Source organism: Etheostoma cragini, chromosome 9 (genome assembly GCF_013103735.1).
Source record: "Etheostoma cragini isolate CJK2018 chromosome 9, CSU_Ecrag_1.0, whole genome shotgun sequence".
NCBI classification, from domain to species: domain Eukaryota; kingdom Metazoa; phylum Chordata; class Actinopteri; order Perciformes; family Percidae; genus Etheostoma; species Etheostoma cragini.
Window position 1 is genome coordinate 13,326,646 of NC_048415.1, and position 18,204 is coordinate 13,344,849.

General features: G+C 38.8%; 2 protein-coding genes across 2 annotated transcripts in view; both read right to left on the minus strand.

Annotated features, from left to right (window-relative positions):
• Positions 1-18,204, minus strand: part of LOC117950629 (atrial natriuretic peptide receptor 2-like) — a 22,880-nt gene continuing 4,676 nt past the window's right edge. The window contains exons 2-23 of the mRNA XM_034881892.1: positions 16,211-16,301; positions 15,747-15,879; positions 15,226-15,349; positions 14,640-14,744; positions 14,026-14,128; positions 13,018-13,163; positions 12,418-12,490; positions 11,896-12,040; positions 10,034-10,120; positions 9,790-9,933; positions 8,751-8,872; positions 8,358-8,502; positions 8,085-8,133; positions 7,893-8,000; positions 7,577-7,696; positions 7,289-7,382; positions 4,973-5,060; positions 4,686-4,825; positions 4,068-4,220; positions 3,366-3,464; positions 2,697-2,788; positions 1-193 (exon numbers count right to left, since the gene is read on the minus strand). Of these exons, the coding sequence (XP_034737783.1) occupies positions 86-193; positions 2,697-2,788; positions 3,366-3,464; positions 4,068-4,220; positions 4,686-4,825; positions 4,973-5,060; positions 7,289-7,382; positions 7,577-7,696; positions 7,893-8,000; positions 8,085-8,133; positions 8,358-8,502; positions 8,751-8,872; positions 9,790-9,933; positions 10,034-10,120; positions 11,896-12,040; positions 12,418-12,490; positions 13,018-13,163; positions 14,026-14,128; positions 14,640-14,744; positions 15,226-15,349; positions 15,747-15,879; positions 16,211-16,301 (2,469 nt within the window). The 3' untranslated portion in view covers positions 1-85. The remainder of the gene's footprint in view (positions 194-2,696; positions 2,789-3,365; positions 3,465-4,067; positions 4,221-4,685; positions 4,826-4,972; positions 5,061-7,288; positions 7,383-7,576; positions 7,697-7,892; positions 8,001-8,084; positions 8,134-8,357; positions 8,503-8,750; positions 8,873-9,789; positions 9,934-10,033; positions 10,121-11,895; positions 12,041-12,417; positions 12,491-13,017; positions 13,164-14,025; positions 14,129-14,639; positions 14,745-15,225; positions 15,350-15,746; positions 15,880-16,210; positions 16,302-18,204) is intronic.
• Positions 10,168-18,204, minus strand: part of lpar3 (lysophosphatidic acid receptor 3) — a 22,909-nt gene continuing 14,872 nt past the window's right edge. Inside the window, exon 4 of the transcript XR_004657956.1 lies at positions 10,168-10,180. The gene's annotated coding sequence lies outside the window, so the exon portion shown is untranslated. The remainder of the gene's footprint in view (positions 10,181-18,204) is intronic.

Sequence of the window (18,204 nt, forward strand, 5' to 3'; positions counted from 1 at the left end):
GCTCACTGCACAGAATTAAATTGCACAACACAAAGCACGGCCAGTTTTCATACAGTAATCGTCGCGTTTTAGGCTCTACCCAGATCTAGTCACTCACTGGCACTGGGAGTCTGGATTCAGTTGTTATGAGCAATGGATCTGAGTAATCACCTCTCTTTGCATCAAGCCACCATGTTGTCATCTCTCCTTTTCCCTGTTGTAGAAAAAGAAGTCAAAATGGATGCAAGAGAGTCATATTGCAAAGCATGTGTCTCTTGAATTTTAAATTAAGCCATTAGGGTTTGATGGGGGGCAGAGAGCAGCTGAGGCCACCTCTCAGCAAGACATCACAAGTGTCAGCCGCCCTGCACGCTATGACTGAGAAACCCCTCCCCCATAATCGGCACCACCCAAAAAGAGGTCTTTGGTTACATTGTGAATAGAAGCCAGTAGAACTGGATGATACTATACTTCACTGAAAAAAGGCGCTAATTTTAGACACACCCAGTCTCTTTTGCCTTAGAGGAAAGTTTTGAATTTCCTCTGGTCTTTTCAAACTCTGCCTCATAAATCCCTTCTCTTTTTCAAAATTGGTGAACCAGCTTGTGTGCAATTATATTTATCGTTGCATCTAATAGGCTTTTAAAAAGAAAAAGGTAACCTCCACAACAGCATATACCAAAGAAGGTAGAAATAGTAAATGCAAGAAAGCTTATCATCCAGTTAGGTCTAATCCAAGAGAGGCAATGGATGTAAACTTAGTAGCCTTTTGTAACGCAGTCTAATATACTATATATCAGTCCTGCAAGAAATTCTACCTTCACAAATGTTATAATCTTTACTCGTTGAAATGGTTTTGGAGAGGTCAATAGAGAAGTGTTTCTGTTATTTAGCCGACCCCATTTGTATGTATGTACATATGTGTAAAGTTTGAATTCATATAGTAAATGAAAGTCTGACTGTATTGAAATAGTCCTTGAATATACTGAATAAAAGTCTGAATATTTTAAATGAAATCTGATTATGTTAAATGAAAGTCTGACTATATTGAAAGAAAGTCTGACAATATTGAATAAATGTCTGAATATATTGAATGAAAGTTGAAATGGAATCTGATGTCATCTTGTGTTTTGTTGTGATTAATCCTAACCAAAGAGTGACACTACGAACGAATCAGCAAGAAATCTAGTGTCAGCAATGTTGAGCAATGAAGAGATTATTGACACACTGGAGAAATGTATGTACGGGCCAAAAGACTGTAACAGTTTCCAGTACCATTCTCCCAATGAGCTTCATGAGGTAGTCACTTCACAGGTGTGCCTTGTCAGGGTTAATTAGTGGAATTTCTTGCCTTATTAATGGAGTTGGGACCATCAGTTGGGTTGTGCAGAAGTCAGGTTGATGCACAGTCGACAGCCCTATTTGGACAACTGTTAGAATTCATATTATGGCAAGAACCAATCAGTTAAGTAAAGGGAAACGAGTGGCCATCATTACTCTAAGAAATGAAGGTTAGTTGGTCTGGAAAATTGCAACAACTTTGAATGTGTCCCCAAGTGCAGTTGCAAAAACCATCAAGCGCTACAACAAAACTGGCTCACATGAGGACCGCCCCAGGAAAGGAAGACCAAGAATCACCTCTGCTGTTGATGATAAATTCATCAGAGTTCCCAGCATTAGAAATCGCAAATTATCAGTTGCTCAGATTAGAGACCAGATGAATACCACACAGAGTTCTAGCAGGAGACTCATCTCTGGGACACCTGTTAAGAGGAGAGAGAATCAGGCCTTCATGGTCAAATAGCAGCCATGAAACCACTGTTAGGAGAGGCAACAAGCAGAAGAGATTTGTTTAGGCCAAGAAACACAAGGAATGGACATTAGACCAGTGGAAATCTGTGCTTCAGTCTGATGAGTCCAAGTTTGAGATCTTTGGTTCCAACCGCCGAGTCTTTCCGCAACGGAGAGAAGGTGACCAGATGGATTCTACATGCCTGGTTCCCACCGTAACCGTACGGAGGAGGAGGCGTGATGGTGCGGGGGTGTTTTACTGGTGACACTGTAGGGGATTTATTCAAAATTGAAGGTATACTGAACCAGCATGGCTACCACAGCATCCTGCACCGACATGCAACATCCCATCTGGTGCGTTTAGTTGGACCGTCATTTATTTTTCAACAGGACAATGACCCCAAACCTACCTCCAGGCTGTGTCAGGGCTATCTGACCAAGAAAGAGAGTGATGGAGTGCACAGTCACCGGACATTAATCCAATCGAGATGGTTTGGGGTGAGCTGGACCGCAGAGTAAAGGCAAAAGAGCAAACAAGCGCTGAGCATTCTGGGAACTCCTTCAAGACTGTTGGAAAACCATTTCAGGTGACTACCTCTTGAAGCTCATCAAGAGAATGCCAAGAGTGTGCAAAGCAGTAATCCGAGCAAAGGGTGGCTACTTTGAAGAAACTAGAATATAAGACATGTTTCCAGTTATTTTACACTTTTTTGTTGAGTACATAATTCCACATGTGTTCATTCATAGTTTTGATGCTTTCAATGATAATCTACAATGTAAATAGTCATGAAAATAAAGAAAACACATTGAATGAGAAGGGGTGTTCAAACTTTTGGCCTGTACTACGCATATATTATATATATATAGATACACACACACACACACACACACACACACACACACACACATACATATAAAAATGTTACCTTCACAAAAAGTGTCCCTCTGCATGTTAGGACATAACCTCTGAGTGTGTGAAGCAGGTCAGCTGTGGCACCACTCACCTGGATCTTCAGCGCTATGGACATGATCATGAAGAAACTCAGCATGTAATATTGTATAGTAATATGAATAATGGATGCCTGAAATGTACTGTAGCAGTATTTTGCATGATCATCGTGCATCGTGTGTTCATGCATCTTTTTGATCATGTTATTCTTTCGTTTTTAAAACTTTTACAAATCAACATCATTTGCTAAACAGACAGAGTTAAAATGTTCCAGTTAAAACCAAATTGGAGCGTTTGACCCTATAGTTTGAAACACATTTATATGTGTTGTGAAAAATAAAAATGTGCAATTTGTGTTTTTATTATCTTACATAAATAATTTTCAGTGTATATTAGATTTGTGTCAATGTTATAGTTACTAAACACGGATTTCAAACAATATAGTACCTCCTATGTTAATGCGTGCAGGTCATATACTAAAAAATGTTGTGATGTCCTGAATGGTACACATTCCTGTATATTACAAACAACTACAAGTTGATATGAGATCTGTGAGGCATGTTGGTAATGATATAATACAAATTGCTCTAAGTATGTAATTTGCACATTATTCAACATATAGGCAGTGCATCTAATTCTTAATTACCTTCACTTGTTGATTCCATGCGTGATGCCGTGTTGACAGTGTCCCCAAACAAGCAGTAGCGAGGCATTTTGGTGCCAACCACACCGGCCACAACAGGACCTGGCAAAGTAAAACAACAATAATTGTATTGGGAGGATAATATTCAATACACGACATTGCTGAATCAGAATCTATTACATTAAGAGAGTATACCCTAAATCTGTGAATTATTCTTACCTAAACATGTAATATATAAAGGAGTCAAATCAATAATCGTGACCATAAACTAGCAAAAAAAGCCCATCCCAGAAAACAAAAACTGTGATGTTAACAGTACACATGTGGAGATGTTAACAAATGACAGTAGTAGGAACATACAGGACGGTTTGTTGGTGACAAAGAAACATAAAAGAAAATATGCTTTGTTCATTATGCTTTTTTAAATGACCATATTGAAATACCTTATTAAAATGTATATTGTTGCCTGTGAAATAATACACCTTTTTAAAGTTAAATTTCTTTTTTTAGTTTTACATTTAGTTATGTTTAGCTTCTCATATATGGAAACAGGTTGTTTAAGGTTACTCTCAAGTTTTGCAACCTTTCACCATTGTTGAACTGTGAATGTTTCCTCTGAAAGCCATCTGCTAAAAAAAGACAAAAGCACAGCACAGGTTGAATAAACTGAAAAACAGATGGATACTGGTGAGATGTCCACACTACCTGAGTGAATGCCGGCACGTATCTTTAGCTGTGTGTCGGGTTTGTGAGGGATCTTGAAAGTGTGACAAACACTGACTAGATCAAGAGCCATGCTGGCTATCTCTCCAGCATGATTGATACCATTTTCTTGAGGGACCCCAGAGACCACCATGTCTGGAAAATCAGCCAGTATTCCATGACAAGAGACAATGGAAGAAAAAGATGCACTGATGATAACATTTCAAAACACACACTCTTTCGATAATAAATCATTGGTTGTATTTGTCTTTAAATAGTCAATTTCAGTTATGTATCTGCCTCTCAACACATTGCCATCCGTATTTTCAAACTGAGATACATTTAAAAATACATATTTTAATGGTAGTGCTTTATCAAAAATGAACAAAAAGTGCACCCAGATAGCTCAGTGGGTAGAGCGGGTGCCCATATGGGTGCCCATATATAGAGGTTTACTCCTCAAAGGAGCCGGCCCGGGTTCGAATCCAGCCTGCGGCTCTTTGCTGCATGTCACTCCCCCTCTCTCTCCCCTTTCACATCTTCAGCTGTCCTGTCCATTAAAGGCCTAAAATGCCCAAAAATTATCTTAATTAACAAAAAATCACTATCATTCTTACTTACAAGCATCACCTATGGTCTCCACTTTGTAGACATCGTAAATGTCAATAATGTCATCAAAGGTGGTGTAGAGCTGATTGAGGAAGTCCACAACCTGGTGGGGAGTGCTAGCACCAGACAGCTGAGTAAAGCCGACAATATCGCTGTCACAGGGGAGTGATACAGTGTTAGTTATCTCTAGTTCTATTTCTATGTGTACAGTATATAACCAAACAATCGTACAGAGGAAAATAATAACTAATCAATCTAAATGTATCCATGTTAATGAACTTGCTTTACAGAACACAAACCTGAAGTAGACGGTGGCGTTGGAATAGCTCTGAGCCTGTGATGTTCGACCTTGACGAAGGTCATCAGCCACCGGTTTTGGTAACATACCTGCAACGGGATTTCATGACTTTAAATATTATGCCCCTAGTTTTGGGGCAATGTAGAGGAATGATGAAAGTGCTGCTTCTGCACCACTAGATGCCAGTGTGTCCTTAAATACTTTAAGAGTTACCCTTCAAGTTTATTATGTCATTAGAATTATTAACTACAGTTACAGTAACAACTCTGTCTTAAGCAACTTGCCATATGCTGCATTACAACATGCACATATTGTAAATAAATAATATAATAATAATAATACTTTATTAGTACCAGCAGGGGAAATTACAATTTAAATTATTGAATGTGTGTACATTTTATAGTTTACTGTTTAACACCCTTAACATAATGAACTACAAATCCAGTCCTGCCATCCAGTATCTGTGTTATCTCTGCAATGTGAACCAGAAAAATTTCTAAAATCTGTACTTTGTCTAGGGCTGCACGATTATGGCAAAATGATGATCACAATTATTTTGATCGATATTGTGATCAGAATTAATTATCAAGATTATTTGTTGGTTTTATCCAAAACATATTTTGTTGTCACATAAGCTATTTATAACTGATTTCACATCCATATTATGCTACATTCTTCTTATGTTGAAGTTGTATGTGCATAAAGCTGTAACACATGTAAATAAAGATTAGCCATCTAAAATAAATAGCGTAGGATTTTTTTTTTGTAATGTACAGGATCTCTGAGAAAGCTGCTTCACTTGTTTTCAACAATAACTGATTAAAAGAGCTAGGGAGAGAAAGGGGGTGCTACTCAAAGAGCGACAACTGACTCATTTGGAATGGGTCTAGCATGGGTCGAATGGCGGGTCAGCGGAGTTACACACGTTGTGTGTATGAAATGTCTGTATTGTCACTGCACTGCATTTTTATGAACAATGATTTTCTGGCCGTGGGTCACATCTCTTGCAGGCTCCGTCTCACACTCTGTTACTCAACAAACTGAAGTTAGTTGCATTTATTAACTTCTGTGTTTTTCGCCATGGCGGCCGCAAAGGAGTTACCAGTGGAAACACTGGTACAAATACAGGTTTGCCTCTCATGCTTAACAATAAAAAAGCTGTGTTAATAACAATTTAAACTGTAGAGAAATGTCAGAAGTGTGGACCAGCACCGCTGTGTGCCGGGGCTGCGGGGAGAGTAAGAGGAGAGATCAAACACAGGCACGGCTTCAGGGGCTGCCTAAGAAAAGTCTGCGAGGTCTCCAGATGGTCCAGAATGCTGCAGCACGTATTCTTACTGGATCATCTAAATACAGACACATAACTCCTGTGTTGGCCTCACTTCACTGGCTCCCTGTCCAGGTTAGAGCAGACTTTAAGGTCTTACTGTTAACATACAAAATAGTGAATGGCCTTTTACCAGTAAATCTGTCTAATCTGTTAACCTCTTATGTGCCTTCTCGGTTGCTGAGCTCCCACGGTTCAGGACTGCTGACAGTACCAAAGGTTAGAAAGAAAACGGTTGGGGAGCGAGCCTTCTCGATTCGCGCTCCAACATTATAGAACAGTCTTCCAGTGGATATTAGACTGGCATGTTCAAGTGGGGTCTTTAAATCAAAGCTTACTTATTCACTGCTGCGTATGAGTCCTAAATGCTCATTTATCCTTGATGTATTTATATAGTGTTACTTACTTTTTACTGTCTCGATTTTAAATTTTTTGTACCGTTTGTGTTTAAAGTGTATTCTTGCTGTAAAGCACTTTGATGGAAAGCGCTCTATAAATAAATGTATTATTGTCACTATAATTATTAAACTAGCACCAACTAGCACTGGTCACTGCTGTTGTCTGAAAAAAATTACAGATGGGAAAAAACGTTGCGTTTATAAACCTTGAGACCGATGTATAACCAACAGCTATCTGTTGAATTTTCCTCACCTTACTCTGTCTTCTGTGGCTGTCTACATCTAGAAACTAAGCTGCGCGGTGCAGGGAACAACTCTGACTGGCACATGATCGGATAGAGGTTTACGGAGCAGTAGATTGGCTTTGCAAAAAAAACGTGAGCGTTCTATGAAATGACACATTTAAAAGAAAAATATAATAATAATCGCTCAATCACGCAAATTTGATCGTTGAAAGTCAAAATTGTGATCGTGATTACAATTTGATTAATTGTGCAGCCCTAACAATCAGTCAATATCATGATTCTGCTTTGGATCAATCATTACAGACAAACAAAGTTTTCCATCACTCCACACCGTTATCATGACTTACTGTATAACAGCAAATCCGTTTTCTGTTTCTCTTGAACAAGGTCCTGTGTTCTCTCTGCAACTATAGCCTCCAGATGTTTGCTGTACTTTTCCATCTGCAGTTAAACAAGCTTTGTGTCTGAAACTCAAAACAATCCAGATGGCACAAATAGCATTTTCATTTTTTTCTTAGCCTTTGTCTTTGAAGTACTACCGTTTGGGATTTTGAATCAGAATAATGTCACATTATTTATCACTATTTCATGGCAGATTTAATGGAGCTTTACACCATATTTCAGTGTGTTATTACCAGGTTCATCATCATGTCCACAGGGCTGACTTTGTGTGGGTTCATTTTGTCAAGGGTCTTCTTCACCTGTTCAAACGTGGGCCTCATGGTGACGTTATGACACCAGCACTTCTTAATAAGCTGCTCGAGGGTTCCAGAGAAGAGAGTGACATTTTATTGTCTAATGTATATACAGTAACATGGCTATGACATGTAATACTGATATAAAAGTTCTAGTTATTTAAGAGCCATTTCAACAAAAGCAATTATTACTAATACCACATTTTTCCATATACAGTTCTGGCAACATTTTCATAGTTTGCACATTAAAACAGACCTCACAGTAGTCTGCTTGACTGGGACAGTCAGTATCTGCCTTCCCAGCTTTGATTTCAGGCAGAGGAGGGCGCCACATGATATCCATCCTCACTCCCTCAGCCTGGTCCTGTTAGAGAGGACTGCTGGTTACAAAGCTAAGATCAAAAGGAAGCCGAAGGTGGTAATCTACAGGGAAGTCTGTCATACTCACTAAAAGGAGGTCAGAGCGAGTTGCAATCTCAACCAAAATAATGGAGTAGCTGAGGAGAGGAGGAAAATGTAGAAAAATTATATTTTCAAGTGTTTTATTGTGCGAAGATTCAACATTCAGCACTTTTCATTTATATACAGTATATGAAGATGGTTGCCTTTGTCCACCATACAAAATTTCAAGATCTTTGATTTGTATCAAATGTTTATGTGTGATCCAAAATGAAATGCTTTAACTAAAATTAACTGCTTATATTGTGACACTCAAACACACCTGTAGACATCAGCTGCTGCCGTCATGTTGGAGCTGCTTCCCAGCAGGACCTCTGGGGCACAGTATACACGATTTACATCTCCACAATTGAAGCCATTATTGACTGTCTCAAGGTCCTCCCGTCTGTAGGCTGTGAGGCCAAAATCTGAAGCCCAACAAAAATATAGAGTACAGTGAGGCAGGATGTTGTTTTTCACTTTGCCATTATAATAACATTGTTGCTGGTGTGGGACAGGGCTGAGTAGTACAATAATTCCCATAAGGAGAGGTTTTTGTTCAAACTGTGTATGTTGAGTGACTTATTACAGACGTGTGATTGCTGAAAACAGAATATAACAGAGACCAAAATGCTTTCACTCTGCAGACTCAAGTTGAGTCTGAGGATTGTTTTACCTGAGATTTTGCACACCCAACGATCATCAATAACACAGTTTCTGGAGTGAAGTCTCCCATGAAACATCTTGTGCTTGTGGAGGTAAGACATCCCGCGGGCAATGTCAGAGGCAAAGGACAGTCTGCATGGGAGAAGAAACACTGTGTGTACTATGCATTTGTTTTCAATCAAAGGTAAAAGTCAGGGAAAATATGTAAAATGTGTCTATAGATCGAGCTCTTCCTCATGGCTCATCTGAGGTATTGGAACTATCATCTTCCTGCTAAAGTGTTACACAGCAAAATTTAAGGTCACAAAATCCCTCATTTAACTGCACTAACTTCATGATGATCATGAGATCCTCTGTGTGAGCATGAACGAAAGTACAATTTTTTTTATTATTACTTGTGCATTAATGTAAGAGCAGGATTTTACTGCTGTTGGTTGAGGTGGAACTCATTTTTAATTAGTTTGTACAGGAGTGCAACTAATGATTTCTTTAGCGTAGATTATTTTGAAGAGCATTTTCTCAAATAATTGTTTTGTTTTTTTAAATTAAAGAACTAGTGTGAAATGCAATCACAGAGCTTAACGTGAAACCTTCACAATGCTAGTTTTGTCCAACCAATAATACAAAACTAAAAATGAGTACAAACAGATTTAAATGATTAAAATGAAAAGCTGAAACCATGAAATGTTTGCTGTACTTGAATATACTGGTGGGTAGTTTAATTTATTAAGATCTTCATGTGTTTTGTTTGCTAAAATCCAACTTTGTAAAGTTACTAGTGACTTAAGCTAAAACAAAACACTCAAGTGAAGTACACAAAATGTGTACTCAACTACAGTACCTTAACCTTTCTCCTACCACTACCACTGATGTGTTGCTCTTTTGATGTATACCCTCCTGTTTTTACCTCCTAATGAGTTTCTCCTAATGTCAGCAAATAATTTTTAATTGCATTCCATCACTACTGCTACTACTACTTAAGGAATGAAAAAATAATCATGTAAAGAAAAAAATTAAAAAGAAAGAAGCTGCATGTGATATGTTCTCACCTGAAGCCCCAGTTGATGGGGATGTCATCATTCAGCAGGACACCTGAGAGACTTCCTTTGGGGCAGTGCTCTGTGATGATGCTGACATAGGGGACCTCGATGGAACCACCAATGAACTTACATAGGTTGGGGTGGTCCAGTTGCCTAGGCAATATGATAAATGACATGAGCTGGAGGGATTAGGGAAACCTTATTATGTTAGTAAAATTATTTTTCTTATCTTCCACTGCAGGATTCCCCTCACCTAACTTCTTTCACCTCTTTTCTGATGGTTTTAGAGAGTGTGAAATGTTTATTCTGGATGTGCTTCACTGCCACAATCCTTGCATCGCTGTAAGACAGTTAAAAATAAGTTATTAAATCAGCTTAAACATACAAAATGGAAGACATTCTTAGCAAAATCCATCATTTTATATGTGTAACATGCAGATAAACAAGTGGACTGAAAAAAATTTCAGCAAATTTTGGACGAACTTGATGCCATCTGGGAAAAAGTTGAAGTTAAAGAAGATGGGTTCTACAAATGGATAATGATCCTAACCACACTTCAAAGAACTAGAAGACTTTTGGAAGGAAGAATGGGCGAAGATACCTCAAACAAGAATCAAAAGATTCTTGGCTGGCTCGAAGAAGCATTTAAAAGATGTGATACTTGCCATGGGAGGGGGGGGGGGGTTCAAGGTATTAACTCTGCAGGGTGCCCAAACTTTTGCCGACGCCCTTTTTTTGTTTTCTGTTATTTTGAAAGTGTAAATGATGGAAATAAAGTTTAACTTTTTGTAACATATTATACGCATGTCTAATCTGTCATTTGATGCCTTTTGGAGATTTTTCCATCTTATCTTGGCTTCTTTATGCACATTAATACAAATATTTACCTGGGGTGCCCAAACTTTTAAGCCCCACTGTAGTTACATTCTCTTTCCTTTATTTAACCAGGAAGTGCTGCACAACATCAAAAGGATATGTCCCCTTCCAACCCAGAATGTGGCTCAGGTTCTGGTTCAGGCTCCTGTCATCTCACGTCTAAACCATTGCAACTCCCACCTGGCTGGTCTGCCTGTAAGTCCCATCTGATCTCTGCAGCCAGAATGCAGCAGCTTGAGTGGTCTTCAACCTACCTAAGGTCCCTCACACTACACTGCTTATCCACACTCGTCACTGGTTACCAGCTGCTTCCCACATCCGCTTCAAGACACTAATACTTGCGTACCGTGCTGTGAACAGATCCTGCCTAGCTTACACCCGGAACATGATTTGTTCTGTCTACACCCCAGCCCGTCCACTCCGCTCTGCATCGGCCAATCCGCTTGCTGCTACCTCAGCAAGCAGATTGGCCGCTTGGTGAGGGAGCAACTCCCTTCCTCAGCTCCCTCCCTCGCAAGAGACACCTAATCATTCAACGAAATGCTGTCATGTTTGCTGTCCTGGCTCCTAAGTGGTGGAACAAGCTCTCCGTTGACATCAGGATGGCTGAATGTCAACACATCTTTCAAGCTAAAATACATCTTGTCTGACTGCACCATGGCCAAGAAGGTGATGGTTGTAAAAAAAATAAGTACAAATGCAAAAATGCACTTACATGTGTCACTTTGTAGTTTTTAATTTAACCTTGTCTGAAGCTAATGTATTTCTATGTGATTCTTTCTGTTCTGAATTTGTACCTTCGTGTAATGTAAAAAAATGTATGTATTTATGTAATGTATATTGTTATAATTGTACTTTTATATTGTATTATTTATTTTGTTATGTACTATTGCATAGTATTCTCTTCAATTGTATTATATAGCCTGTACTTTTTCAGTATTGCATTATTATTGTACAGTTTGTGCACATTACATATAGGCCTACTGCACAAATACCATAGTTCACACATCATTGCTACCGGAGATGCACTACCAGCCTTTGCACAAATATTTGCACAATGTATGTAGTCTAAGGTATTGTTTTGTATACATCGATTTAATGTAATCTCTGTTATTTCTTTTGTCTTTTTTACACTGCTACTAACTTTGCACGGCTGATCCATGTAGTATCGTCCACCTTTCAATGTTTATTGTCTTTACTTTTTCATGTGCATTCATATAAACTAATAATGTTTCTCACTAGATGCCTGGCTGGATGAAGCCTTGATTAAAGGAGGAGTTGAATCCGGTACACAAAGTCACATCAGTAGTTCGGCTGATATTGGAGTTACTCTTGGCTTGCTGCAGGCTCATGGTGCTGCCGAGGTCCATGCAGCAAACTCTACCTGCAGACACCAGACAGACACTTGGGGTCAGTTTACTTTTCATTCAAGAATAGTTTGGAGAAATGCTACTGCTGAGTTATAAAAGTAGTAAAATTCAATCATGACTGTGTTTTTTGTCTTGTTAAAATGCTTTGATTAAAAGTCAAAATAGCCTTTAGGCCTGATCCACTCTTACTTATATTAACATATAATTTGAGAATGCAATTCACACAATTGCAACAGATATAACAGTTTACATATCACTTATACTCTTGTCACTTTAAAGTAAAATGAAAATGATCCATTCCTTAAGTACTCTACTTAAGTCTTTTGTGTAAGCAAAGTTTTCTGTGTGTGTGAACAGTAACTTTCAACAACATGAGCGTGAGACATTTTACCAAATATTATGCTTTTGTAGTTGATGATCCAGCTTTCATCCCAAAGCATCCTCTGTTTCTGGTACTGGAGCCACTACGGGGAGCAAACAACGATAAACATCTGCACACAAAACATCCTGCGTGGATGTTGGGGTGATACACGCAGCTATTACTGCAATATCGTCGGCGTTGTTCCAGTTTGACGGCAGTCTTGTTCATGACAGAACCTCTTTGTCTCAGACGCATTACAGTACTAGAAGGGAACATGGTTGGGTATTCATGTAAATGAATTAACACCAAACCCTGTGATGATGACAAATCAGTTTGCATTTCTTTAGTTTAAATTTGAAAATGAAAGATGCTGTAATTAAGTTAGACATTACAGGGATGAATCAGTCAGGAACAGTTAATTGTACATTTTGTGTATAGCTTATTATCTGATTAAGTTTTGTCTTTCCTTTTTTGATAAATGTATTAAGACACTGTGTTTGAGTTTACACTCAAAATATACTGTTCTTACTTTAAATAATTTCAAGACACAGTTTTACTAATGTTGTGGTGTGTGTGTGTGTGTGTGTATGTGTGTGCGTGTGCGTGCGTGTGTGTGTTGCAAAGACTGACCACCATAGTAAGGATGAAGCCGCTACTAAAGAGAGCAACTGGAAGCCCGATGGCCACCTTGATTGTGATGGACATTGGGCAGATGCCACAGTCTGCAGGACAGTTCAGACAGCTCTCCTCCGGCTCGCAGACGTCATCCCCGCACACTGAAACAACACAATCACGCCTTTTAAATTTCTGATTTCCATCCAATGAATTCAGTGGCAGTGGAAGTACTCAGATCGTAAATGTAGCAAAACCACAAAAAATACTATTACAAGTCTTGAACTCAAAATCCTACTTAAGTATGCATGTATAAGAGCATTAAAATGTACTTAAAGTAAGTAAAGTTAAAAGTACTCATTATGCAGAATGGATCGTTTCAGAATAATTAATATTGTATTCATATGTTATAATAATTGTAGAATGAATGAGTAAATCACTGTACGGCTGTAGCTGGTAAAGATGGAGAAACTTTAACTTATTTATGTACTGCTGGATAGTTTGTAAATCCCCCCCCCCCCCCGGGATAAAAAATGTCTTATTTTATAATATCTTGAACCATAATAATATATTTGTTACATTGTGTGTTCTTCTGAATCTGCAAACCAAAGAGTAACTAAAGTTATCAAGTAAATCTGGTGGAGTCAAAGTCAATTAAAATGGGATTCACACAGATGATCATGATGTTTTAAGGACAATTACGGATACATTCACAAAGAAATCTTTTTTATAAAAGTATGCTTACATTTTGGTTGTATTGGTTATGTAGGTTTCTTCTAGCAGGTTAAAAAGTAGGTTTTTATTGTAACTCATCTGATACTGTAGCAGTTATTTTCCCTAATGTTTCTGTACAGGTTCATTGTGCTCTTAGTCTCTTTGTCTAGTTAATAACACAACGTACTTGCATAGTTTTGTATTGCTCAACACCCCCAAAGATGTATAATTGATCATGGCTGAGCAGCAAAGGCATTATTCAGCACATGCTAGGATTCAGCATATCAAAAAATGGAAACGTAGCAGACTGACCTTGAGCACTGACAACAAGCACTTTGGACTCCAGTGCTGCGTGCATGTGTCCTATTTTGATGTGAGCAATGACTGAGGTGACTCCCACATGGATCAGCACCACCTATAGGAGAAAAGATGATAATAGAAATTAAACCGTGGAATAGTTAGATTGTATGGTGTATTGCTAAGTATATCATTTAATTTAATTTGTTGTTTTGTAAAGAGATTAAACTACAAAGTGATGGTTAACCATCGTTAAATTATAAAAAAATTGCATGCATTAAAAAGTGTTATTTTCCTTCAGACAAGAGTTAAATAACATCACAGAGTACGGTCTAGACCTGCTCTTTTATGAAAAGTGCAAAGACATAACTGTTGTTGTCATATTGCGCTATATAAATAGAAAACAGACTCTTTTACCCAGAAATGTGCTGGACTGTGCTATCAGTGATATAATAAATTCTTTTAAGAGATTTGTTTCTTTGCGTGTAAATAACAAGGCATAAAATAAAGATATTTGCAGGTATTAACAGGATATGCAGCTGTAAGAAATACTAGAAATTTTCTCCAAACCTCAACACGTGTGAAAGATTTACCCATTCTTTTGGAGAGTTTTGTTTGAGATGGCTCACCTTTGAAGTCCAGAATTTCTGGGACATCTTGCCTGCTTTGGAGACAGTGTGAGTCACCATTTTACCATCGTCAGGAATCCACGGGCCACAGATTCCGCCTTGTTTCTTCAGAAAGACAACATAACAGGTTTTACACCAAAACGTGGCCTTTTCACAATTCATTCATGTGTGAGTAAATGCTTAAATTTTTTGACAACTTGTGTTATTAGGGTTGAAGAAGTTGTGTTCTTACTCGCAGAGTAGATGTGTTTCTGCTGCTCTAGAAACCTGTTACAATAGAATTACTTGCAAAATTTAGCTCTAATTCTTAAAGTCAAAAAGCTTTAACGAACACTTGGAATGGTAATTTCTCACACCATTTGTTCACAATTAATCACTCGCAGATGAACAGATTCAAAACCACGGATATTTTAGGACAAAAACGTTTCCAGAGATAAATGAACCTAAGATAAACTTTGAGAAAGGGAGAGTGGAACAAAATGTCTATAAGGATTCTCTTCAGTGTATCCTTGCCGCAATAAGAAACATGGTGTCTTGTATTTTAATATTACCACCACAGGATCATCCAGTGTAGCTAAGTACCCACCATAAGACCAAGAGGACAGGAGTGGATGTTGGCGTGATACACGCAGCAATTAATATCATTGGCGCTGTTCCAGTTGGCCGGGCACTCGTGTTCATGACAGAACCTCTTTGCCTCTGAGGCATTACTATAGTAGGGAACAAGGGTGGGTATACAAATACATTAATTAACAACAAAAAAACTGGGATGCTATTTACAATGGAAGCTCAACAAACAAAAAAACATTTCTTTAGCTTAAACTTGAAAATGAAAGCTGCCCTAATTAAGATAAAATGCATATTTAATAACACAGATGCATCATTCAGGAACAGTTAATTGTGTATAGTGTATTGTCTGATTAAATGTCCTACTTCCTTTTTTGAAAAATGTATTAAGACACTGTGTTAGAGTCTACACTCAAAACTCGAAACATGTTCAAGATACACTATTCTTTGTGTTGCGGTGATGGTTGGTGTGTGTGTGTGTGAGAGAGAGAGAGAGTGGCAGACGTTTAGGATGCCATAAAGTTTACTTAACGTACTCACCTGAACAGGAAAATCTTGTTCCTGATTGCGTAATCGTAGAAGGAATCTGAGGCTGTCACTGTGTACGAGACATTGAACTCTTCCCCATTGGTTACTTTCTCTGGAGGACGCTGCACCCAGGCCATTTCCAAACCTGTGACAACACACATGCTCGTCACCTGAACCTACACATTCAAACAGTGTACATATGCATACAGTAAAGGATACTGTGTTGTATTTGCACACTATTCTGTTGAGCCCAACCTCAATGTAAGTAAGTCTGTACAAGTGCTGTAAAAGTCTCCTCCCTTGTCAGCCACAAGAGGAAAAGCACACTCACATAAATTCCCTTTAGCAACTACAGATCAGCTGTTTCAACTGCAATGAAGTGTCCTGTAATAACTTCTTTTATGATTTGACACTACAAATAAAATTATAATGACATTTAATGAAACACTCAAACAAACTCCTGCATAAAAACTTACCACCACAGCTAATCATGTTGTAATCATTTGGACTGTTGATCGGCCAACAGTCATACTCTGTGTTGTCCAGATCGTGCCAGGAGTTTACTCCCTACAGGCAAAGACAAGAATCTCTTTAATGTTAAGGCATTTTTTTGGCCATTAAGGCATTTTTTAAGGCATTTTTCATTGCCTTCAAGGACTCAGCAATGCTGTGCCAATGTCTCCAAAGTCTTCCCCGGGGCTCCACCCACACGAGCTGTCGAAAGTTCCATGTACGTGACATCCAAAAAAGAAAGGGTCTATGAACGAACAGATAAGTCATGAGGTGGCTTCCAAAGGATTGCAATCATTCTCTTAGCAGCTGTAAGCCAAGCAAACACAGCATGTTTTTGAGCTTTAGAAAGCTGAAAGGTCATTCGTAATCAGAACATTGACAGTAACAGGCACAGTGACATTAATCAAGGTGGACATTTTGAATGCAATACTGTTTCAGAACTGACCAAAAGGAGAGCCCTCCCAGAACATAAGAAGACATGTACCTTGAGCTTTAATTGGGCAGAAAGTGCATAAAGGGTTGTTAATTATTTTCATTTGGTGCATTTTCACAGGGGTAAGATGTGTTCTATGTATGAAATTGTAGTGAATCTGCTGATTATCTGGATTGCGAGATACTTCTGGAATGTTAGACCATGCATTATGCCAGTCGAGAGCGAGGCCTGGGCAACCGCATGCCCAGATCCTCTTGAAAGGAAAGCCAACGCGGCCAGATATTACCAATAACTGATAAGCCTTGTTACCATAACACAGTTTTTATGCTGCATAGTAAACAACTTCCGAATAGGATGGATGGGCAAAGGCTTCAGCCAAGGGATACCGTGTGCCTTGAGTGCTGATCTTAATTGAAGGTAAATAAAAAAAGGAGGAACATGGTAGACAGAATGCCGTTTGTAAGTCAGAAAAAGGTAACTCCCCTTTGTTCCCACTGAGGAGAGGAGAGGTTTACGCCAATAGCCAGAAGGAGAGGAGAGGAAGCATAGAACTCACAAAAGTTACTCTGGGTAAAACATTAATTTTGACCATTGAAGTATGGGCTTGAGTCGACATGGGGAGACCGAGACCCATCCATTTTTCCATATCTTTCAAAACACTGTTCAGAGCAACAGGATAGTTATGTTTAATGATCTGGTTTAAGCAGGGGAAGACCTCAATACCTAAACATATAAACTGTGTAACAAATGTCGGCAGAGAGGGTTGAGTTGCGGGTGGAATCATTTAAATTAAGATTTTGACCAGTCAACTTTGAAGCCTGATAAGCTTCCATACTTCTCACATAAAGACAGGTGAGGAAGAGACTGAGAGGGGTTCTCTAAAAAGACCAAAACACTGTCCACAAATGATGAGACATGATGCTGTGTACTATGAATGCATATTGGTAACACCTTAATAGATTGGCAATTGGCCTGAGCTAGCGGCTCTAGAGAGAGGACAAATAGTGCAGGACTCAAGGCGCAACCTTGGCGTGAAGATCTAAAGACTGGAAATAAAGAGGAGGAGGTGCCAAAGTCCAAAGTCCATCACCTCTAAGACTGACCATAAAAATGGCCACTCAAGTCTGTCAAAGGCTTTTATTGCATCAAGAGAAAGAATAGACATCGGGTTCTTACTGTCCTCTGCTGCATCAACAATGTGAAGAAGGCGTCTAACATTATCTGGTGCTAGTCTCGTTTTATGAATCCTGTCTGGTCAAGGTTCAGCAATTTTGACATATGGGACTCCAAACAACGGGCCAGTAGCTTTGCAAAGATTTTTATGTCAGCATTAAGCTTGCTCAGAGGCCGACAGCTAAAACACTCTGTAGGATCCTTATCCTTTTTCAGGAGTGGATATTGCTACTGCCTTTCAGTTCGCTAAATCCTAACAATAGTGCATCCAAAAGTTAATTCCCTCAGTACACAACACATGTAAAACACAGAACAACAACAGACGAGACATTGATACAGAAGGGAGGGAAG